The 24,261-nt window shown below is 33.9% G+C and overlaps 3 protein-coding genes across 7 annotated transcripts in view; all 3 read right to left on the bottom strand.

Annotated features, from left to right (window-relative positions):
• LOC18602017 (LEAF RUST 10 DISEASE-RESISTANCE LOCUS RECEPTOR-LIKE PROTEIN KINASE-like 2.4) overlaps nt 1-20,479 on the bottom strand; it is an 85,222-nt gene extending 64,743 nt beyond the window's left edge. Inside the window, exon 1 of one of the 3 annotated variants that reach the window (XM_018119387.1) lies at nt 19,474-20,479. In XM_018119387.1, the coding sequence (XP_017974876.1) occupies nt 19,474-20,281 (808 nt within the window). In that variant the 5' untranslated portion in view covers nt 20,282-20,479. Of the gene's footprint in view, nt 1-12,537; nt 14,444-15,519; nt 16,441-19,473 lie in introns of those variants that run through there. The other 2 variants (XM_018119389.1, XM_018119390.1) reach the window with 2 other exon arrangements.
• On the bottom strand, nt 2,030-2,758 carry LOC18602008. The gene has a single exon (XM_007033142.2). The coding sequence runs from the start codon at nt 2,592-2,594 to the stop codon at nt 2,097-2,099; it is 498 nt and encodes a 165-aa protein (XP_007033204.2). The 5' UTR covers nt 2,595-2,758; the 3' UTR covers nt 2,030-2,096.
• LOC18602007 (LEAF RUST 10 DISEASE-RESISTANCE LOCUS RECEPTOR-LIKE PROTEIN KINASE-like 1.4) lies at nt 3,549-11,255 on the bottom strand. 3 transcript variants are annotated; one of them, XM_018119385.1, is made up of 5 exons: nt 10,327-11,252; nt 5,581-5,613; nt 5,166-5,486; nt 4,146-5,065; nt 3,549-3,823 (listed from the first exon to the last, which is right to left on the bottom strand). In XM_018119385.1, the coding sequence occupies exons 1-5, from the start codon at nt 11,132-11,134 to the stop codon at nt 3,803-3,805; spliced, it is 2,103 nt and encodes a 700-aa protein (XP_017974874.1). In that variant the 5' UTR covers nt 11,135-11,252; the 3' UTR covers nt 3,549-3,802. The 3 variants fall into 3 exon arrangements, with proteins under 3 accessions (XP_017974874.1, XP_017974873.1, XP_017974875.1); XM_018119384.1 differs by lacking the exon at nt 3,549-3,823 and having other exon boundaries at nt 3,922-5,065; nt 10,327-11,255; XM_018119386.1 differs by lacking the exons at nt 3,549-3,823; nt 10,327-11,252 and adding an exon at nt 6,879-8,115 and having other exon boundaries at nt 3,922-5,065.

The following is a 24,261-nucleotide window of genomic DNA, read 5'->3' as shown; positions in this document are numbered from 1 at the left end:
GTTTTTTAGCTTCTAGTTTGAGGAACTTCTTAGTTTTAGCAAAAACATTGAAAGAGGGGTAAAATCATCATAAATTTTATTAAATAAACGAAGGTTGACAGCAAGATTGATATAAGGATTTCCTTGTCTAGCAAAATAAAACCTTTTGGGACGAGCTGTCCATTTCTAATACTAATGAACTTCCGAAGAATTATGCTTAAAAATTAAGGGTGGGCATTTTATCCATTCTTTTAAGAAAAAAGGATGCGAATTCATATTTTTAAACAAAAAAATTATACATTAATTAATAAGCTAAATGCTCGAGTACGTATGCATTGATATTTAATACTAAGTTACCACTTATCACATATTATTGTCTCAAATCAAGGATTCAATTTTATTTGCACTGTCATTTTTAACAAACTTCTGTCCTAAAGTTCTATATAACAATAAAAATCAATTTTTAATATAAAAAATTGATGCCTTTTTATCAAAAAAAAACAAAACAAAAGAGAAGAGACAACCAATTTGACATGTTTGAAAGAAAAAAAAAAGAGGGCAATATTTTAAAATTTCCCAACATAATTAAAAAATAAAATATATAGTTTAAGATGAAAGGGACTTGGGGACGTATATGTAACAATAATAAAGGGAAAAGAAAAGGCAAATATGTACAAACACATGCACACAAAAAAGACCATATTCGATTCCAAAGCCCTTTAGATGATGACAATAAAGAAAGTTTTGAGTTTCCAGAAATGAACAAGAATAATGCCGTCTGACGAAAACCAGCGAAAGAGGGAGGGCTTTTGCAAAATAAAACTCAAAATCCCGTTTCTGAAATTATATACTTAAATAGTTTCTGATAGAATTACTTGAATAAAGAATATTTTTCTATCAAATTTCATTGAAATTTGTTCAATAATGACTATTTTTAACAGAATATTTTGTTAAAAATTTTGTCGAAAAACATTATCCAAATAAAAAATCAATATAAAACTTGATTATTCACAAGTACTATAAAGATAATCTATAAAAGAATTAATCAATATTTAATTTTTAAGAGTAATCAAATAGAGAGAGCGTCAAACATTTTGGCATTTCTGAATTAATAATTATCTCAACCTTGAGATGTTCATTGGTGTTTTGCTCTCCAAATCTAAAATAAGCACGCATGATCACTTAAACTTGAAAATTTCATGATTACCAAGTAGGACTAGTGCTTAACATCATGATTTTACTACTCCCAAAATTGTGCAAATAATAAATTAAAAAGTTCTCAATGTAAATACACATATGGGGTCCTATAGTATATGCGATTATAACATTATTTATTGCAGAGTACAAGTACGCTGGCATTGTATTATAAATGCAACAAAAAGAAAAAGAAAACTTTGGCATGATTATAATTCAATATCTCTTTTATCTGAAAATCAACACATGGAAGCTGCAATTATCAGTCACTTCTTTCCATTAAAAATTATTAATTTCCTCATATCTTTGTCTTATGCTTGTCTTCATGATCTCTAGCACCTTTTAATCATCACTTGCCCCACATCTTACACCCATAAATTCATGCTCCCCCAACATCAGATTAACATAACATTCTAAAACAAAAAACAAAAACAAAATCAACTATCTTGGCTCTTAAATTAGAGCATAACCATATAGCTAACAAATTAATATTGGTTTAGTGTATAAGTAAGATGGTTACCACTGCTACTTGCACAAGTTTTTATATGGGTTAATGCCTAGCTTGGCATTTGTGATGCAAATATTGCTATTAAAAAGTAAAGTCATTATATTTTTATTTTGTATCTAAAAGAAAGGCACTTTAATGCTTCTTGATGTGACCTGCTGTTGTGCCAAAAACCACTGGCAGGCTCACTTTGGCATCATCAACGAACCAAGCTCCACTTTGAAGCTAACAAAATTTTAATTCCATTTTCTTTTTCTTCCAAAATTTGTAATATAATTCAAAAAGAAAAAAATCCCCAAAAATATCAAAATTGAAAATTACAAAAAAAAAGCCAAAATTTACTTTAACAAAAAAGCTACATTTTTTTTTGCACAGATTTAATTTTAATTAAAGATTATTAAAATAAAAAATATATAATTTACTCTGGAATAGTAACCAGCATGGGTCGCCAAGCTCTCCTTAATAACCTGTATCGAAATGACGCCGTTACCGGTCTCAAAGAACCAGAGCTTCGACTTGAAAACCCATCACCGGAACTCCCGGTAACCGGTAACAAGTCTTCCGTTTCTTCTTCACAGCTTTTGTTGTTACTCTCTCTTTCTTCAAACGGCGGCGACGCTACGAAGAGTTCCTTTAATTTTCTCCTGCTCTTCTTCCCGTTGGAGTTTTTCTTGCTATCGGCAGTGGAGTTGGTTGACGGTGGAGGCGGTGGAGGTGGAGGTGGAGGATCGAAGTTGTTGTCGTCGTGACGACGGTGAAAACGGCGGCGTTCGGTGGCAGAAGAGCGGTTGAGGAGCATGCGGAGGGTTTTGCGACGGCGGAGGTGGACGACAGGACTGGTGGTGGGACTACGACCTGGGCTTCCGGCGACGGCGCACTGCGTCGCCAAAAGCTTGAATTTGTGAAGAGTCGCCATTTTTGTGAAGTGGGGTTTCTCTCTCTAGAAAGCTTGGGAGATTTAGAGGGAGACAGTGAGAAGAGAGATGAGAGATCTAAAGAGAAAGTAAGAAACAGTTAGCATCTGATTCTTGGTATTATTAATTAAATTAAAAAAATAAAAACTTAAGGGATTTGTTTTATTAATTTATTTATTTCTGAAAAAAAAAGAAAAGGAGAAAGAGAATAGGAAAAAGGGGTTGAAGGAGTGCTTTTTGTTTGGACGGTGGGATGGAGATTATCTTAATGTTAGGGTCATCTTGGTGGATTTCTATCATGGTGGGACACGTGGAAGGCAATGGAGGGTTTAGGAATTTTTAGGCTCGGAGTCGTGGGTCGGAGTGGGGGAGTTGGACTAATTGGACAAAGTACCTCAAAAGGGCGGGGATTGGCAGAAGAGGATGGATTTTTGTGTGAAGATTCTAAGTAGAAAATTACAAATGGAAATGTTATTTTCATAGGGTGTTAACTACTCCCATTGAGTTTACTTATTATATTCAAATGCTTCTAGATTCTTTATGATTGAATTCAATATAATTAAAAGTGCTTCTAGATTTTAAAGTTGGAAATGTTTTTATTTAAGAATTATACTTAAAAAAATAAAATTTTATGACGACATTTTACGAATTGTTGACAAATTATCTTATATTTATTTGATGTGATTAGAATTATAAAAAATTAATTAAGATTAAAAAATTTTGAATTATTTTGGTTTAGAATTTGTGAAAAAATTACAAATTCTATTGCATTTTTCATAAATTATTATTACATATCAAAATTTGAATATGGTACAATTGAAGAATATTTGGGAAATTTTTCTTTGAGACTAAAAAGGATGGTTCAAATTAAGGTTGGAAAGAATCAAGCTCAAAATTGAAGGTTAGTATACAAATCTATGAAGATAATTTCGTTTTGAGGGATGATTAGAATCAAATGAGGAAAGTGAAGCTCAAAATTGAAGATGATATACTAGTTAATCATAATTTACAAGTAAGGTTCAACCAGAGTTTCTTTTTGCTACTAATCAAGAACCAAGAATTTGAAGTATACCAATCTATTTGAGCACGTACAAGTAGTACATATCAACAAGGTATAACACCATTTCAAGTTTTGCTGATAGGGTTTGAACAAGTTGCATTTTAGAAAAGCAAATCCTCTGAAATTCCATCATGAGCTAAAAGACTTGGATTACATCGATCTTACCTGCATCTGGAAAATAAAGCATTTGAATTAGGTTCAATATGTTCTGTTATATTCTAGCTGTTATGGTGTTCAGCCATTTGTCTGCAACTTTCCTAATGCAGAACTCAAATTGAAACGGTATAGATATCATTAATTAGCACTATACTATGTGACATGAATCCCAAATATAAACATTGCAAGATCTTGCTGGAGCTCGATCGATGCATCATATTATAATCATACAATGCTTTTAAGCCTCTACTATAGAATTTTAGGGGAAAAAGATAAGGAAATGTCGTCTGCTTTGAAACTAAAAGGAGTTAGGTGGAGTAATAGTAGAGCTGCTAACCCATTTATCATTGATTGAGTCTGGAGAAAGTGGAGGAGGAATGTGCTTCAATAGTCCAACATCATCTGATCTAATATCCACCACCTCTGCTTCTGACCTAATATCCACTACCTCTGCCTTCTGCACTCCCAACTCTTCATCCCGAATTCCTCTCAATGTCTCCAACACTTCTTCCATGGAAGGCCTCACATCCCTCTCCTGCTGTAAACACCGAAAAGCCAATTCTGCAACCCCTGTCATCCTTGTTTTCACAGCATAATCGTCCTCAAACCCAAGAGATGGGTCAACCAACTCATGCAATGCGTGATTCTGGATTCTGCTAACAGCCATGTTAGCCAAATTAATATCAAGCCGGTGCCTATTGGTGTCCACTGCTTGCTTGGACGAAATAAGCTCAATCAAGACCACTCCGAAACTATAAACATCACTCTTTTCAGTGAGCTGGTAGCATTGGTAATACTCAGGATCAACATAGCCAGGAGTGCCTTGCGGAGCAGTCGAGACATGGGTGACATTGTCAGGGAACAATCTTGAGAGACCAAAATCAGCAACTTTTACGTGGAAATTCTTGTCCAGGAGAATGTTGTTGGTTTTAACATCACGATGTATGATAGGTGCTGCATGAAGGTATGCCAGCGCATTTGCTGTCTCTACTGCAATACTCAACCTAACAGGCCAAGTAAGCAAACCAGAGTTTGACAGCTTTCCATGGAGATGATCAGCCACAGTTCCATTAGGAATGTATTCATAAACAAGAAGAAGCTCTCTACTACGTCTTGAGGTGCATCCGTAGAGTGTGACAAGGTTTGGATGGCGTATGCGAGTGAGGATCTCGATTTCATTCATGTACTGCTCAGCACGCTTGAAATTGCTCTCGTATAGGCGCTTCACTGCAACTACACGCCCATCATTGAGTACACCTGATCAAGCAAATTGAAGGACACGGTTATAGAAGCAGAAACAAAATACCTCAGGCTGAGTTCTACAGAGAATTTATATGAATAAACAAAATTTAATTACCATAATAAACGGTGCCAAATCCTCCCTCTCCAAGTTCTTTTGAAGGATTGAAATTGTCAGTAGCTTCCTCAAGTTCTTCGTAGCTGAAGATATGCGCTCCAAAGTAGGTGCTCCCTTTTTCAAGGTCATAGTTTGAGGTGGGATAAGAAGGAATGCTTTGAGACAGACTAGTTGTAGAAGTAGGTGGGCCTTTGCTTGAGGGAGGTGTTGGAAGGTCTCTGCTCTTAGCCTGGGCTGCAAGTTTCTGTCTCCGTTGTCTGAGGCATAAAAATCCCATGCCTAGAAGTATACCAGCTATAACCGCACCAGCTATTCCAAGGCCTAAAGATAAAGCAAGAGATTGCTCAACTTCTTTTTCGCAATACTAATATTTCAGGAAACAATGCAATATGTTAATGATATTGCCAAATAATACCTGTTATAAGGCTGACATCGGTTTTCTTTTCAGCTGCAACAGTCAACATCCCGATATGTTAGTTGAAATATGAATGACTAAAGGGAAAAAAAAACCCTCTGTTTGAATTTGGTAATCAAAACTTGGCCTAAAAAAATTGTTAAAGATTTGTATTAAAATAAATGCAGAGCTCATAAATTAGCTAATGCACATATGTTTCATATTATACAGGGTTCTGAATTCCCAAAATATGTTGCAATGATGAGGCACTGCTCAACTTGGCAAATTTTACATTTTTCAGCTATTTGATGTACACAATGGGAAAAGAATAGATAGGTCAGGTTCATAATTTGAACGCAATAGCCTGTAGCCTACCAGTTTTATACTAGAAACAAGAGCGTTGACTACTAAATCAATTCATATCATGTGCCTAAATAAACGTTCCAGACCACTGAAAGTTGTAGACATATTTCAAGACAATTGCATTGTTAAGATACAACTTTGGCCTGATTCTGACAGAAGCAAAATTGAATGTTTTTCAGTTTATACTTTGATGTTGTAGGTTTTCAAAGACAAACTTAATTTGCGAGTTAAGTCCAGAATCTAGATGCATAGACCACATAAAGCAAATAGATAGCATTCGAGGCACATTTCAAGTGCCCAATATGAAACATCTTGCAATAGAATTCAACCATTAGTTTGCCCCATGTTTACTATGATAAACTAGAATGATGTCGTGGGGCTAATTGGCAGTCCTAAGCGTTCAAGATGTATTGCAATTTCTAGCAGAGTGACGATAAAGCGTAGAGATTCTAACCAAAAGACGCATGTTATCCTAAATAATTGGAGATGATCAGAACCAACTAATTGCAATGTTCGAAGCCTGGAACCTTGACTTCATACTTTAGTAATTTTAGTTCTGATGTTATTAAGAAGACTGATCATTACCAGCAGCTATATATGTAAGAAAATTTGAGCCTCTGACAAATTAAATGAGTCAAAAACTTAAAAAAAAAAATCAAATTCAATAGTATTCAAATTCTTTCAACCGATTGAAATGTAGGCCAAAGTTCTTTCATATTTGCAAGACAAAAAACAAAAAGACCAGCAACGTTTGAAAAGAATGAAGCACAATTTGAATACAGAAATTACAGAGCTAACTAAAAAATCCTATGACTAATCATTCACTAATTATGAATCCCAATGAAATATGAGAAGTTATTTGTTACTAGCACTTTCCAACACCTGGGAGTTGGTATTTAACTAAATCTTAGCATGCTTTTAAAAATCAGCCAAAACCTTAAATACCTAAAAAATACCTGTCGTGTCACAAATCCTATCACCACAAATGCAAATAGCTCGACTCGAAAACCACCCACAGTCTCCACCAGAATCAAGGCATTTAGCACACTCATCATCATACGGAATACTATAATTCACGCTAAACCCTTCCATCAAAACCTCCCCAAGCAATGACCTATTCCTTACAAGCTCATTCGCTGCACTTCTAAGCACTGGCACTGTAACACTAACATTGCATTGTATAACTTTAAACGCTGGATCAACCGGAACCGGACCAACAACGTAGTAAGCTCCACTATTATTACATGTGAACATGTTCGGAGGTTTGTACGAGGAAGTGTTAAGGGAGTAACAACCATAAAAGAACGTTAAATTTTCGTTGTTTGAAGTTGGAGTGAAAATGGTGGAATCAAGAGTGGTGTTAGTAAAATTTTGCATGCACGGGATTGGGTTGTTGTAAAGGTCTGACCGAGAGAGTGTCATGATTTGAGTTCGGGGGTCGAGTTGGATGACTCGGTAACTCACTGAGTCGGTTAATAACTCGAGGGTGGTGTTGTTGGAGCAGGTTAGCTGGAAGCCCGGTGGGCCACAGTACTCTGGACGTGGGCCGCCGGTGAATGGGTAAGTGAGGTTTGGTATTGGGCCGCATGAGATGGTTTGGTTGCAGTTTCGGAAGGTGGTGTTGTTGGGTGGAGGAGAGGGTGTCGTTGGGTGGAGGAAGAGGAGGAGGAGGAAGAAGAAGCGAGTGGAAGGGAATGGTTGCATTGGGGAGGGTTGAGGTGGAGGGAGGGTGCGAGATGGCACTTGGTAATAGGGTGGTGGAGGGTGGGGGTTTTGACCTTTGACTATCTTAGGCTGACATTGTTGACTTGGATCGGAAATGTAATGAAAAGGAGGCTTCAAGGTGGGGTTTATTTGTAAGCCTCTGTTTTGGTTTTTTGTTAGTTAAAAAATGTGAATGGTGACATGTTTCAATAGTTTAAAGGTTTGGTTTGGGTTCCATTTGGAGGACTAACAAAAGCATCCAGAAAGATGGAAAGATGGTTGGACTAAAGCACGAGTTGTTGGAAAATTTGGTGTGCTTGGGTAGAGTCGGTTGAACTAGGGAAATAGCCCTTTGAAGTGTGTAGTCAGCCAATATGGAAGATTGGAAGAAGAAGAAGTAGCCCTAACAATCATCAATGAGTAGCACACAACATTGTAGTACATGGTATTAGTTTGTGAGTTAAGTAATTTATGCGTAACCTGTAAAACCATGTTTTAAACGATAAACTACATTAAAAAAAAAAAAACACAAAACCAATCTTTGGACTCATACTTGATTTTTGAAGAAAAGTAAGAGCTTGACTCAATACTTGGGAGGAAAAAAAGGATTATACTAAGCTAACGTACAAAAAAAGAAGAAGAAAGAACTGTAGTATGCTGAAATCAAATTCTAAATTGAGCACATCGTGGAAATGGAAATCTTGGAAAAAAGAGGAAACAGGCGACAAAACAAATGGGAAACGTTGAAATTTTGAGGCAAGCCAGTGGCCCAGACAACTGACGTGGTTGGGGCGGCTGATACTTGTGCTCCTTGCGGTCAACTTGAATTGGCATAAAATACCCCACAAGAAAGTTTCAAACTGAGACCACTTAGGATGACAAACAGTTGTCCAAATCAACCACAAAATTTTCTGTTCCTATGATTTAAGCACTTATGTTACACACTTTCTTTCCATCTAGAAGGACCTCTTTAGTCTTCCTATTGTTGTATATTTTGTGCATTTTTATTGGCTAAAAACTAGACTAACTAGCTTAAGACTTTTGATCCTTTACCCTATATAAACAACAGTCAATTCTTGAAGAAGGCTAATTAGGATTTTTATTTTTTTGATAGAAAGACTAAGGATTTTAATAGTATTAATCGGCAACATACAAGTGAAGATATTTTTGTTTAGCCTTTTTTCCCGAACATGCTCATTTTGCTTCAAACCGGGATTTGTTTGGAATTGAGATAGCCATGATCACAATTCAGAGTTTCATCAACTGCAAACTGAGTTAGAGTATGGTAGGGATCCTATTCTGACCAAACCAAACCAAACCAAACATTATGGGAGTAAAAATAACAAGAGAGAAGGAAAACAAGAAAAGAAAAAAAGTGAAAAGGTAAGAAAAAGAGTAAGGGAAAAAAAAAAACGAACACCACTTGTTACAAATAACTAATACAAATATTTCACAATTATTTTATTTTATTTTTGTAAATTTAGAAATGGTGCCTAGTCAGACATTATCAGGAATAAAGGTGAAAACAAATCAAAATTTTCATACAAAAACAGATTTGATTTGATCACAGTAAGCTGGATGACTATGGGAAACATAGCTATAGGATGGAGCATGTAGTGGGGACAGAAGAAATTTAACACCAAACTTTGAAGATTTCAATGATGTATTATAGAAAATTTTGATTTCAAGGAAAACGATGTCTCTTTGAAAAATTCAGATTATAAACCTAAGATGATTTGAAAGAGATTTGGATATGAAAAACAAAATTGATGCTGAGATTGATGCACTAATTAATACCATTGAAATCTAGGCTTCTTAAAAAGAGATTTCGATCAAAATGAGCAGGTTTACAATTGGAGATGAACTTGTATGGGAATGGAAGAAAGTCAACAACTGAAGCTGTCAAGTGTCGAGTTAGTCAATACATGGAAGACAAACTGATGGGACTAAATCAACCACCGAGAATTTTGATTTGCGTTAAGCAAAAGCAATTTCTCTATGAAAATTTTGATAACTAGTGCCAAATGGATGAGTTTGACTAATCCTATAAGAGACCTAGGACAAATCCGACTCATCTAGTAACTGTACCTATTAGGATATCTGTACTAACGATTGAGCTAAATGCTCAAGCATGAGAACTCAAATACAAGTAATACAGAAAATGTACCCACATATTTCCTGTTTCTATTGAAGCATAGATAGAGATAGTTTGTCTTGTAACCATTGGACCCATTTTTTTGTTAGTCACTAGGGTTGCAGAAATTAATAAAATTCATCCCAATTTGCAAAATATTATAATCCTAGTGATCCGTGGTTTTTTCATCATGGAGCAACACCAGACTGGAACGGGTCAATTTTTGAAACAGGAGGGAAGGTCCTTTTTTTTAACATGGCAGGCTTATGGACACTTTACTATTGCTCTAAACGGTCGCGATCATCCCCACTAAATGAATAAAGAATCAGAAAAAACTAAATCCACCTAACGCTTGATTGTTTGGTTGAATGACAGAAGAACGATCTCCTAATCGAAAATGTTCTTCAGCGCCCGGCTTGACGGTCCCCAAAGGCCAAAATTAGGCAGCAATAAAAGAGAATGAAAACTGGTGAATGGTACAGGAAAGTGAGACCCTAGGACTTGAAATGGTTAAACATCCCCACTAAACCTGATTTTAACCAGGCCTAAGCAGAAAGGAGTTGTACCTTGTGGACAAGTGCTCAGATCAGATCCACCTGAGCAGTAACAAAGGAATTCCCTCGAGTCCTGGTTGTACCCACACTGCCCACCGGAGCTTATACATGAGTCGCATGAAGAATCATTCGCAAACCACTGCAGCTCAAAACCAACTTTAAGCGCCTCTATCAGACTCTCTGTAGTTCGACTGTTCTCCACTACCTCAACTTCTGATTTCAGGACTGGAACGGTGACGCTGTCGTTACAAGATCCCAAACTAGTGCTTATTAGATTGGCAAGTTCGCCAAAGGACGACTCCGTAATGTTCCTTGTTACATAATATCCTACGTTTTCAGTTCCATTTATCTCGCACTCAAATTGACTGGAGAGTCCTCTAGGCAGAGATTGACCAATTGTAAGAGGGCGACAACCATAATAAAGCGTCATATTTTGCGTATTGGAATTGTACGCGAAAACGCCGGTAGTCAAAGTGGTGTTCCGGAGATGTTGGACACAAACGTCTTCTGAATAATCAGTTCTAGCAAGCCTAAGATTTCTTGTTCTGCTTTCTATATTAAGGACTTGGTAAGTTACTGACATGATTGTGATCTCTGGAACATTACCGCTGCAGTTAAGCCAGAACCCCGGATAACCACAATCTTCTGGTCGCTCCAATCCCCAGAAAGGATAACCGGTATCAATGTTTCCGCATCTGAACCGTGTGCTGCAGCTTGAATAATTTCCATCGTTGGCAAACGATGATTTTGGAGCAATTAACAGGATCAAGCTTATGATAATGAAGAACGAAAACATGAATTGCAACAAAGGGCGGTGCATTTTCAGAGAGAGGGAGAGGCTGGAGAAGACTAGGGAGGGATTTGGAAGTACTCGGATATAAAATGAGAAGCTGGAGATGAATTGGTTTTAATCTTCATAATAAAATTGGTCTTTGACCAAGTGAAGGTGAAAATTTTCAAAAAGAAGCTTCTATTGGCACCATTAAGCACCGGTCAATGCAAATTTAGGTAGCCTAGCAATTACTATATTGCAAATCTAAGGAACCTTGAGTTGCATGTGGGAAATCTGTATATTCTAGCGCTAAAATTCAAGACTCAGAAGGTATAAACTGAGTTTGAGTTTCTTAAAAAGTCAAAGAAAGAAGCCACTTGAAAATATCAACTGATTTTATAATTGAAAATATCAATATTGAAACAGACAAACTGGTTGTCTTTTAAAATAAAATCACCAAGGTCAGCAAAATCAGATCAATATTCTAAGATTTTGGTCCTTATGCCGTATCCATGAGCATATTGTCAAGCAGTTGCTCAATATTATAGGGGATTTAACTAATGTCAAGCAGTAGCTCAGTGAGAATCTCCAGGAGCATATTGAATCCTAATAAGACACAATTCATAGAAGTTGAAGCCTAAAGGTCGAAATTGTTTTAGGAAGAACCATTATCAAAGCCTAAAATACTCCTAATTGAAGAATGTAATTAATCTGAAAGACACAAGGGACATAAGCAGAATCCTTAAGATTCTAAAGCTACAGGGCAAGAGTAAGATCACCTGGAACTTCATGGGAAAATAGAGGAAATTTTAATCCTATGCAAATTTAAATTACAGTCGGAAGCTTCAGTTATAGTGAGCTATTTTTCTGAGCAGTCACCAACACTCATGGTTTGTTGTGCTTCAACTTCCCATAAATGGTAGTTTCCGCATCCAGCAGCGGTCAAATTTATGAGCAACAAAAAGGAAAGACCTTTCTTTTTGCCTGCTGATACACTTGTAATTGGAAAGAGAACAAGTGACAAATGGAATTCAAATCTGAATTGGTATTAAATTTGAGGGGAAATCAACCGGTCAAAATAGTGGGAGTTATATCATTTTTTCTTCTTTTTTGGGATAATAGTAATAGTGAGGCTGAGAGTTAATGAGCTTATAAGTGCATACAGAGGAGTAGGAGTATAAACTCAAGCTGGCAAAGGCTAATTTGCTGCAAATGCTATGAACATTGAACAGCGGAATGAGCCAAACCAAGAGGGTTAAGATACGTTTGTTTCTGAACTGGACTAAATTAAGCCACAGATGCAGAGGCATATTAAGACTTAATGAAAATTTCTCTCTGAAGTCTCTGAACTGAACACCCCGAAAATGGTAATCTCAAGAATTAAGATAACGTTCACTACCAGAAAGTTCTGCAAAAAGCTGACAAGAATTGCAGAGGAAGGGCTAACGTACCTTGTGTTGGTGAACATGTGGTTTCGCTAGTGTGATCACGGCAGAAGCAAATGAAACTATTTGTCGTCTGATTATATCCGCAAACCCCATCAGACTCTCTGCAATTTCTGCATTGGTCATCATTTACTTTCCATTGCAATTCAAAACCTCCCTTTAAAGCATCGTTCACAGTTAATGGGTTCACCTCTAGATCCTGAGCTGCTGTTTCATAAATTGGAACTATCACACTGCCATGGCATACCTCTGGGCGAGGATCGCCCAGAACACTCCGAGTAGCGTATGACACGTCCATAATGGCACCATTTATGGTACAATTTGTTAGAAAAATAAACACGGAGGTTGAGGGTAAGTAGCAACCATAGAATAGGGTCAGGTTCCTAAGGCCTGGGCCATAATCGAAGTGATTGAAGTTGATGGCGGTGTTTATTAGTTCCCTGGGACAATAACCATCCCAGTAATCCTCCCTAGCAACCTTAAGAATCTGCTGTTCAGGGTTTACATCTAAAATTCGCAACGTGTTTTGACTCATCGTGATCTTTCCTACACCATCTTCGCACTTCAGCTCGAACCCTGGTTGGCCACAGTAACTTGCACGGTTCATTCCCCAGAAAGGGTAACCGATATTTGCTAGGCTTCCACATCTTATGATTGTCGAGCAGTTTGAGTACCGTAGATCATCGACGCACAAAGTAGTTGGAACTCTGATCAAGGCAAAAAGCAAGAAGAAGGGGGCCAGAAGGGAAGATATTGGAAAAGAATTTGGATGCATTTTGTTGAAGTTGCAGGAATGTAGGGTAGAATAAGTTTATGAAGGATGTTCAAACAGAATTAGATAACAGAGAGGAAATTGTGAGGAATGAGTTCCATTTCGTGTCTCTCATTGATAAGGCTTTTATTCAAGTGTCCAATAAGGGACGTTCTAAAATTCACGACGGAGAAAATTTTCTGGAATCTCTAGTGGTCAATGTTGAAATTATTTATTCAAGCATTAAATGCATATAATACATTTCTAATCTTGAAATCTACAGAAAATTGCATCAGGTACCGAGAATTCTAGCTTGTCTCTATTAACATATTGGAAAATTGGCTCTAGAGTGTTGCCAAATTGTATTGATACATCTTTAGGAAAGAAGACAAACTTCATTAAGAAAATTAGAAGTAAATACTTTCTTATGAGTACGCAATAGGGACAACCGAAAATCTTACCAAAATGTAAAAAGACTTTGCTTATATGTTAGGATTGACCTCATATTTAAGAGAGTAGGAAATGAAGATCAGACCAATGAAATGGAACTTGACTTCTATATCACCGTATACGCACACCTACCCCTATCACAAGGATTCTGGTGATCACATGTATTAGAGATTGACTGCAGCAGTTTCCAGAATTTCTTGTTCAACCTATGAATTTTTTACGATTACTATTTTTGTAAGAGATGGAAAGAAAGTATATTATAAAACATGAATATTTCATCTGTGTTCAGATTATTCTAAAGCCGCCTAATGATGGAAAGAGGGGAGGGGGACTGTTATTCAATGAATAAGACCTCTATGAACCTATTAATCTTGATTCTAAATTATAGATAACTGTCAATCAGGAAAAAGAAAGTCTCCTTGACTATTAGTATCATAAAAGAAAAGAAAATTAATGGCTTTCATAGGTACTTCATTTGGATTATCCTAAAACTGCTCGTTTGTCCAAGTTAAGACTTCATCTCCAGGCAAAATCCCACTGTTTAAAAGCGGACTTTTCTGAAATGATATATTGCAAAGAGGAAGACAGAATGACAGCAACTTTAACTATTTGAGTTGCTTTATGATTTTAAACTTGAGAGCTTACCATGGACATAATGAATCAATTTGGACCTTCAACTGGACAAATGTTGATGATCTTAATTTTTAATTGGAGAGGGAGGATTCGAATCTTGCTCTCTAGACAGAAGGATCATGTATCAACCAATGAGCCAAATGCTTATGTGCTTGATGATTTTAATTCTAAATGTTGATCAATACCGCTAATATAGTTTAATAATTACTGTATATCATGCTTTGAATTTATTAAGATGAATAACTGTATTGTTTTTATTTCTAAATGATGTCATTTAATTTAAACAAAAATCTAAATCTTCTGTTTGTAAAGAAATATTCTGAGGCTCCAATCCTGCAAACCAAACTAAGCACCCTTGTTTTAGTGTGTAAGTTAGCCTCTCTCTCCGAAACTAGAAAATTATTCTAGATCTTTTAATGTGTTGACTAATGTATGATTCTGTGAGGCAATTCTCACTCTGATAATTAACAAAGACCATTATATTTTCACTTCCCTGACCCCAATTCTGCATTATACTTAAACCCTTCAAAATTATCAGTGACCTGATTTCTCTGTGCAATTTGCATCCCAGTCCTACTAAAATTTAGGATAAAATAAGAAGGCCAAATCACAGAGGCTGAGCTGACTGATTCTTGATGTAAATAGGATGAACTGTGATGTGTGGGTTTGGTGACAAACAAAAAATTCTTAATTTGACGACCATTTTCCCTTTTACCAAGAAAAGCATTTCGAAAGTTTTTCTTTAATTTTTTGAATACATAAAGATTATTTATCGTTCTTGGATTATACGTTGCTCATTTGAGCTAACTAGTACAACTTACACGTAAGGTCCAGAGGGAAAAGTTCTTTCCTTGACTAAAACTAAGAAATCTATAGCCTTACCACAAATGGTTCACCTAATGGCAAATTGAATACTCCACCAGATTAGACTTGTACCAACAGTTTGACTAGTTCGGAATTGATCTAAATTCTAAACTAAAATAAACGTGTTGGAAGTGAAGTGGTAACGTTTTACCTGAAAAAGTAAAGTTTATACTAATTCTCTGACTTGAGGTATGGTTTTCATTGTTTGTTCTGTTTTCTGCCAATTTCTAAGAAACTAAAAAGCGAAAAATGAAAAATACACTTAGAAACTAAAAAGTTTAAAAGCAAACCTTGTTCGTCTGTGTTGGCCTGGGAGGGGTTCGGGAAAGGGCATTCCTTCAAAGAAAGCCCAGTATCATTTGGGCAGTAGCAATTTGGTTGATTCTGTAGGTCAAAAAAACAAGTTCCACCGGTATCCCTGCACTTCTGACATCCTTTGCTATCCAACTTCCATTGTACCTCGAATCCTCCTTTTAAAGCTTCTTCTAAACGCGATGAATTATTGCCAATTCCTTGCAAGGAAGTTTGAGGAATCGGAACAGTGATATTGCTAGCACATTCCCCAGGATCAACTGCTGGTAATAGTATGATAGAAACATCCTTGCGACTGCCGCTATCTTTATTGCAAGTGTAGCGTCCGATATTCGAGGGGATCACAGATGGACAGTCATAAAGCAGAGTAACATCGACACAATCACGAGTTTTGGCGAAGAGACTAGAATCAAGGGCGGAGCTTTCAAATTGTGGGTGACAAAAGTCAGTCATGAAATCCTTTCTCGCAATACGCAGAATTTGCTTTTCCTCATAGATGTGCAGCACCTGATATCTTACATCAAGAATCTCTATGGTGACAATATTGTTTTCGCAATAGAGCTGCAGACCAGGATGCCCACAACCAGGTGGTATGCCATCTCCAGAGAAAGGATAACCAATGGAGATGCCTCCACATTCGAACCGTGGATCACGGCAGGCACTGTAGCCGTCAGGGTTCCCTAATGACTGAGGAATCCTAACTATGACAAGTAATAGGAGAAAAAAAGGAAGTGGAAAGAGTGATGGTAGGAAACGGCGGCAGTGCATTTCTTCTGGGTGAAGAGATGGGATAGAAGAATAGAATGATTAGTATGTAAAATGGAGTCTGTTTGTTTGAGGAGCATACTATTACTAGGGAATATAGAGAGATATGCCTGACATGAAGTGTAGGAACTTGCTTTCAAGTTTTCAACAAAGACTTGACAATTTGAACATTGAGTGACTTAAAAAGACTTACGCATGCATGCAACATTATTTCTAGGGGTATTGATTGAATTCAGAGGGAAACGTTTGAGTCATGTTAAAACTAACCTAAATTACTTAGATACGTGTAAACGCAGATTGCAAATTGGAAAGTCTAAAGTCCACTAGGAAAAAAGAAGCCAAGAGAAAAGGAAAGAAAGGAAAAGACCATTTTACGCGCTTTGCTTTGTTAGTATTTGCAGCGAAGTTTCCTCGTTGACTTTCTCTTCCATATTGGAAATATGTTTGGTCAGTACACCGCGCATACAACGTTCCGGCCCTACTTGACAAGCCATAAGCCAGTCGCTAATCATACCAACCGAACTTGGGAGTAGTTGTTGAATTATTGTTGTTTCTAATACCAAATTGAACATCTATTTACTATTATTATTGAAAAGTATTTATTGAAAAACTATTTACAAAAACATCATCTTTTAGTTTTAGATATTTGATAAATCAGTTTCCAATTGTAGAAAAATAAAAGACAAAGAAATCGTAACTTCCACAACTGCAACAGAGGGCCAGATATTTTACTATCTACCGTAAAAGTTTGGAACTCATTACTTGACTTCAAAATATGCATCTCCAAACATTTGTAAAATTGTTGAGCATGCTGTCAGCAAGAACTTTCTTTGTTTTATATTCTTTAATACTTAAAAAATCTTGAATTATTTTAAAAAACTTAAATGTATTTTTATTCTTTTATTATATTAAGTAAAATTTTTATATTTAATTTTTTAAAAAATAAACTTTTATAATTAACAGTTGATCAACTATTATTAGTTAAAATGTCATTTATTGTTCTATATTATGTTACATTGATGTGGTATACTAATATATTATAATAGATAAAATCGTAATATGATGACATGATTACATGACCCACACATTAACACCCTTTTAACATCACCATAAACTAACATGTAATATTTTAATAATAATCAATCAACCGTTAATTATAATAATTTATTTGATTAAATATAATAAAAAATAAAAATTTATTTTATTTTTCTTAAATAATTAATGAACTTTTGCAACTATCCAATGTGGTGGCCGGTGATATGTTTTCTTTTCGCCTCTAAATCTTTATCCATGGTTTTTTTTTTCTTATAAAAATGTTTAGTTGTCATATTAATATCCATATGATATAGATTATAAAACCAAAACCAAATGGGTTTATAATAACCAAAAATCATCAAACCTAAACCCATACAAATGTCAAATAAACCTATATAATCTCTAAATTAAACTCAATATAATTAATAACAAGCCACAAAAAAAAAAAACCCAAAAAATTGCCAAATGTGAAACATGCTTTGCAACTGAACAAAGTTGTCTACTTGTCATCCAAGCCTAAACTTGTCAAAATGGATCTGGACCACTTTTTATTGAAAGTGAGGTAGGTTGTGATTTGAAAATTTAAACTCATATTAAAATTGAACTTAAATGGGTAAGTTCATCTAATCAATGGGTTGTCCCGAGTTGGTGCCGGCCAATCTTACAGGCAAAAAAAAAATTAAAGTAATAATTTTAATTAATTTAATAATTTTATATATTTAGCTATATATAATTAATAATTTAGTTACCAATGATATTATTTATATTATATATTTTAATATTTTTAATCTTTACTTGTCAAATTAATAATTTTAATTAAAATTAAAACTCACTATCTTTTTTTCTTTTATGACAATGAATATTAAATGATAATGATTCAAACTTGAGACATTATTACTGTCTAAATAAAATTTAAATGTTTTATTTGAAGATGAAGATTAAGGAGGATATAAATGAGTCTTAAAATTTATATTTATTTGGTTATGTACTTATATTTATAGGATTGTAGTTTGCATTCAAAATTAATACTTTATTTATGTCTGATGTAGTTTATTTACTTATTTATATTGAGTGTAATTTATTTGTTTGTAACATATTTTTATTATTCAATTATGGATTAAATTATAAAATAATTTTATTAATAGAGAGTTTATTAGGTAAAGTAATAAAAATGATTTTTTTTAAATAGAAATAAGTTGGCCCAACCCCAATTAATGGGCTGACAAGGGGTAAGTTGGGCTAAAATTTTGATGATCCATGTAAAATATAAACTGATCTTGCTTAACTTATATTTTTACAACCCACAATATTTTTGACCAAATCAACCCATATTCATACCTCTATCCAAAAACACCGCTAGTTTTAATATATAGTACATATAAATAGACATTTGTTTATTATTATAAAATTTAAAAAGTAAAGAACGAAAAAAAAATTTGTTCCTAAAGGGTGCTGACCAATACAGAAAATAGATGAAGAGGAAGAGGTGATTAGGAGAAGCAGCGAGAATTCATTTTCTGTGGAGGGATATGGGTAGAACCGGTCAACGATAAATGACGGAATAGAGTCTTTTCTTTCTGGGAAAACACAAGGGGTATAAAAGGGGTAGCCTGAAATGCAATATAGAGCAGAATTGATCCTTATTTCTCAACTAAAACAAACATGATGGAAGTGAAAGTCGTAATGCCTTTCTTCTATGAGCTACCTCCAGAAGTTTAAACTAATTCTGACTTAAAAATACATATAGAGCAGGGAGAAGAGTTTCTATCCAAACACTACCGATGATTAAATCCCTTAAGTTCTGTATGGTTACTTTTAGTTTTTTATTTGCTTATATTACAGTTTAAACTTTTAATTTTTTATGGATAAGTGGATGAAAAAAGTGTTTAATTTTACTTTTAATATTGAATAATTATGTTTAAAATAATATTAAATTTTAATCATTTGTTAATTTTTGTATGTATTTCCATTCCAAATATTTTGTTTTCTTCAAATTAGAAAAAAGCCCAATATACTTTTGTTTGTTGTTATTAATTTATTTTATTTTATTTTATATATTAACTAATATTTTACTGGTGCGTGAAAATAAAAGAAAGCTTTTTTATTGGTGCTTCAAAAATTGAAGTACATACCTTGGGCTTGGGTTGCACCGGACGGGGGGGATACGGACGGGGAGATCGGGGGATGGCATTCTGTCGGATCCTGCCAATCTTTGTTTGGGTTTGGGCAGTAGCAAACATTTAGAACATCCCACTTCATAAAACCGCATGCTCCACGGCTCCTCTCGCACTTCTGACATGCTTGAGTATCTACCTTCCATTCTACCTCGAATTCTGTCTTTAAGGCTGCTAGAAGCAATGTAGAATTGCCTATTTTTGTCAAGGAAGTTTGAGGAATGGGAACCATGACACTAGCAGAACACGGTCCGCGATCGGTATCTCCTGGTACGACCGAAACATTTTTGTATTTGGCTCCATTGCAAATGAAAGGATCATTCGACAGTAGGCCCTGAGCATGTGGGCAATCATAAAGCAGGGTAACATTGGCATAAGCAGTAGCATTAACGAACTTGAAGAGCATAGAATCAAGGATCGAATTTTCAATTTGTGGGCTACAAAGATCATTCTTGAAGTCCTCTCTCGCAATCCTTAGAGTGCGACGCTCCCAATGGATGTCCAGCACCTGATATCGAACACCAAGAATTTCGATGACGGTAGTATATTTTTCACACTGGAGCTTCAGATCAGGATGTCCACATTCAGCTGGTCGCTCACCTCCAGAGAAAGGATATCCAGCGGAGATATGCCCACATTTGAACTCTGCATCACTGCAGTTTCGGTACAACTCAGGGGTGCTTAATGATAAAGGAATCCCAGCTATGACCAATACAGAAATTAGATGAAGAGGAAGAGGTGATGAGGAGAAACGGCGAGAATTCATTTTCTGTGAAGGGATATGGGTAGAACTGGTGAACGATTAATGACGGAATAGAGTCTTTTCTTTCTGGGAAAACACAAGGGGTATAAAATGGATAGCCTGAAATGCAATATAGGAACGTAATTTCAATGAAAGTGAAAGTGAAAGTGATCAAAAGCAAGACTTGACAATTTGAACATTAAGTTGACTTAAAAGACTTTAGCATGCAACATGTTTTTCCAGGGGCATTGATTTAATCTCAAGGGCAAAGCGTCATCTGCCGTGCGAGTCTTGTTAACGCTAACCAAAACTTCAGTTAAAATGTGACGCGGATTGCAAATTGGAAAGTATCTGATAAGTCAATCGAGAAAAAAAAGCAGAAAAAAGGAAAGGAAAGAGAAGGAAAGATGAGACCATTCAATTATACGCGCTTTGGGCTGCAAGCACTTGCCATGAAGCTTCCGAAGTTGGAAAATGAGGTCAGCACACCGGGCATACAACGGTCCTACTGTCAAGGCATGGAAAAACAAGCCATTAATCAGACAAAATGAAAAACGAGTTTTTGAATCATCCATCCTTTGCTTTTTTCTTTTTTAACACTAAAAGAAATTTTGTGTCGAGCTGTGACTGGCTAACAAATTTTCCACGTGGCGCCATTTTTTAAACCCACAATTACAGATCGCTAATAACAACAATGAATATGCAAAAGATCTTTGTATCAAAACAAATTTATAGTCTTACAAATAATTCAAATTACTTTGATTATTGTACTTAACTTCTTATATTAATAAGTACTGCAATGATCAAGTTTGTAGATCATGACGGTTAATCATTTTTCATATCAATATTTAATACTTGTATTTTTATACAAAACACTAAAATTTAATAAGATTTTGATCTAGAATGTATTTGATTTATGTAAAAATCAATGAATTGCTCATTGAAATGTAGAGATCCCATTTTGTCCAATTTAATCAATTTTTTATTTTTATTTATATTTTTTTAAGTTTATTTGGACAGATTTCATTTTGGGCTTTTGACTTGATTTTCTATATGGACCTAGAACGCAATTAGTTATTTGGGCCAAGTATAAGAGGGCTCCTTTTGATGTATAATTCTTTTTAACTAGTTTCATTTTTACATAATTATATTAATTTTTTTATAAATTTATATTTAATGCACTAACAGCATATAGTTATTATACACTATCAGTGCATCAAATGATGTTACCTCATTAAAAAATAAATTAAAATTTTAAAAGATTTTAAAAAAATATTACTATTTTTTAAAAATAAAATATTTTTTTCTCTCTCCAATTCCATCTCACCCAATCTCTTTTTCTCTGGTTCTTTTTCTTCTACTATAATTTTAAAGCTTTAAATCCTTAATTTTGATTCTTAAATAAATATTTATTTCGATCTTCTTTTTAGTTTACCATTTTCTATATATATACATATTATGATTGTTTATTTATCACTTTTATTTGATTAACAAAGTAGGTTTTTCAGACACCTTTAAAAATCACACTGTGAAGACATCATTCTAAAGTTTCGAAGTGATAATCTTATGGGACTCATGCAAAGAAAAAAAATGAATTTTTGTTTATAGATCTTTGTTTAGGGCTATTTTTTGGGTTCATCTATTTATAGATCTAAAGGGGAGTTGCACTGAGTCAATTTTTGTTTTGTCTTGTTTAATCTCCAACAAACTTAGAATAAGTGAACTTGCTGGGTATTGACAGAAAGCCTAAGTTCCATAGATTTTTTGTGTGCTGAAAGTTGTTATGTAGGAAATGGCGGAGCCTGGATTTCGCATTTGGACGGGTGAAGAACCAAAGACTATGTAAAACAACTTAGATAGAAAAAATTCATATAAAAATTATATAAATAAATTCTAAAAATTATTCAAAAAATCAATCTTAATAATTGACTTAAAAGAATCAATTAGTATAATCATAAATAATTTAATAATGACAATAATCCCAATTTCTACATAAACTTAACAACAAACAAAATTTAACAAATATAATAACAAAAATCTTAATGGAAAGCAATCCCTTAAAAAAAATTAAGGGCTATCAATAAATAATTCAATGGGAAGTAATTCCCTAAAATTAATCACAAAAATTAAATATAATATCAATAAACAATTCAATAAAGAAGCCTTTATTCTTTTATTGATAATTAATAATTAATTAATATTAATCAAATTGTCATTTGATATTTTATATTTATATAGTACTGATATAATGTTAATATGAAAGGTAAAAACTGTCACATAATTATGTTATAATGTCAAATTAATATGTTACTTCATCATTAAGTATGATATATTAACATGTTATATCATATCAATTATGATACATTAACATGTCATATCAATGTTATATTATATGGAATGATAAATAATATTTTAATTAAATCAATCATTAATCATAAGAGTTTATTTGTAATAAAATTACACGAGCTTATTTTATTCAAAATAAAAATATAAAAACTTAATTAAATATAGCATAAAGATTTATTGGAAGTTTTATGAATAATTTATAAACTTTTTTAAATATTGTAAAAAAATAAAAAGAAGAGAAGTAAGAAGCAGCAAAAAATGCGTTTGGACAAGGAGAAGAATAAAAAAGCATCATTCAGGCCTACTTGGAGGCCTTGTTTACTAGCAATCACAAGCCCAATCTAAGAGGGTTCCTTTTGATATATAATTCTTTTTAACTAGTTTCATTTTTACATAATTATATTAATTTTTATATTTATATTTGATGTACTGATAGTGCATAGTTTTTATACATTGTCAACTCATGAAATACTGTCACCTCATTAATGAGGTAAAAATAAAAATTTTTAAAGACTTAAACTCAAAAATAAAAATTTTTTAATAATTAATTAAATAAAAAACAAAAAAAATCTCTTTTTTTTTCTCTCTTTAACTCCCTTTCGCAACATTGTTTGATTATTCTCTTTTTTATCCATCTCCAACTCCATTATCTTGTTCTTCCTTTTTTTTTCCAGTATAATTAAGTTTGGTAACATTTTTCAAATTCAAGATATTTCAAGATAATTTTTACTTGTTGACTTTAATTATATATTTTTTAAGTGATTTTTATATTTAGGGTTATAATGTGATAATTAATTATTTTTTTAAATAAATAAATAAATTAGGGATTTACTTTTAGTTTGATTTAGGGTTGTAATAACCATTAAAATTAAATGATAAAAATGGTAAAAGTAATTAACAAACATCAACCTAATATCAAATTAAAATTCTAACAGAAGTTGTGACAAGTTTTTTCCAACATTATACTATCCGACAGTCACAAATTAAGAAAATATTCTTTATCACAATTGATGGTCAAACCAACCAGTTGCCCACCTTATGTGATTCCAATGCTAACCAACAAAACAATTACTAACTTGTTAAACTACAAGGCATTTTGGTGCAGCAATCTTTTTTCTCTCTTTTTCTCAACAAAAAGAAAATCTCCATACCAAAATTTTCACTCTTTTTCTCTCTCTCGTTTCAATAGCAGTCCCTCTAAGAATTAAATAGGATTTTAGTTTGGATGTCTATAGAAGAGAAAAAACAGATGAAAGAGGTTTTGGGAAGAAGTGCAATATTTTAATTTTTAATTTTAATAGCAGAAGAAAGGGAAAAGAAGATCGAGCTAGAGAGATAAAAAAACAATGACAAAAAGTTGTGAGGGAGTTGGATAGAGAAAAAAAATATATTTTTTGGTTTTTTATTTAATTAATTAATTTTTTTTTTAAGTTTAAGTCCTTAAAAAATTTTAGTTTTAGTCCATTAATTAGGTGACAGTATTTGGTGAGCTGATAGTGCATCGAAACTGTACACTGTCAGTGTATCAAATGTTAATTCTTAATTTTTTTAGAGTTTATATTTGATGCATTGACAGTATATAATTTTTATACATTATAAAATTTTTTTAAAAACTTAAAATTAAACATTAAAAAATTTATAATGATTAATTACATAAT

The sequence above is a fragment of the Theobroma cacao genome, chromosome 4 (assembly GCF_000208745.1).
Source record: "Theobroma cacao cultivar B97-61/B2 chromosome 4, Criollo_cocoa_genome_V2, whole genome shotgun sequence".
Lineage (NCBI taxonomy): Eukaryota > Viridiplantae > Streptophyta > Magnoliopsida > Malvales > Malvaceae > Theobroma > Theobroma cacao.
Note: the sequence above shows the minus strand (reverse complement) of the source record. Positions and strands in the feature narration are given on the sequence as shown.

What these genes read in the sequence shown, in the direction of transcription:
- LOC18602008 (XM_007033142.2), bottom strand. Translation starts at nt 2,594, where the DNA reads ATGGCGACTCTTCACAAATTCAAGCTTTTGGCGACGCAGTGCGCCGTC.
- LOC18602007 (XM_018119384.1), bottom strand. Translation starts at nt 11,134, where the DNA reads ATGCACCGCCCTTTGTTGCAATTCATGTTTTCGTTCTTCATTATCATA. An exon ending in TCTGAGCACTTGTCCACAAG is followed by an intron (nt 5,614 to 10,326) that starts GTACAACTCCTT and finishes TGACTGTTGCAG; the next exon opens with CTGAAAAGAAAACCGATGTC. An exon ending in CGATGTCAGCCTTATAACAG is followed by an intron (nt 5,487 to 5,580) that starts GTATTATTTGGC and finishes CTTTATCTTTAG; the next exon opens with GCCTTGGAATAGCTGGTGCG.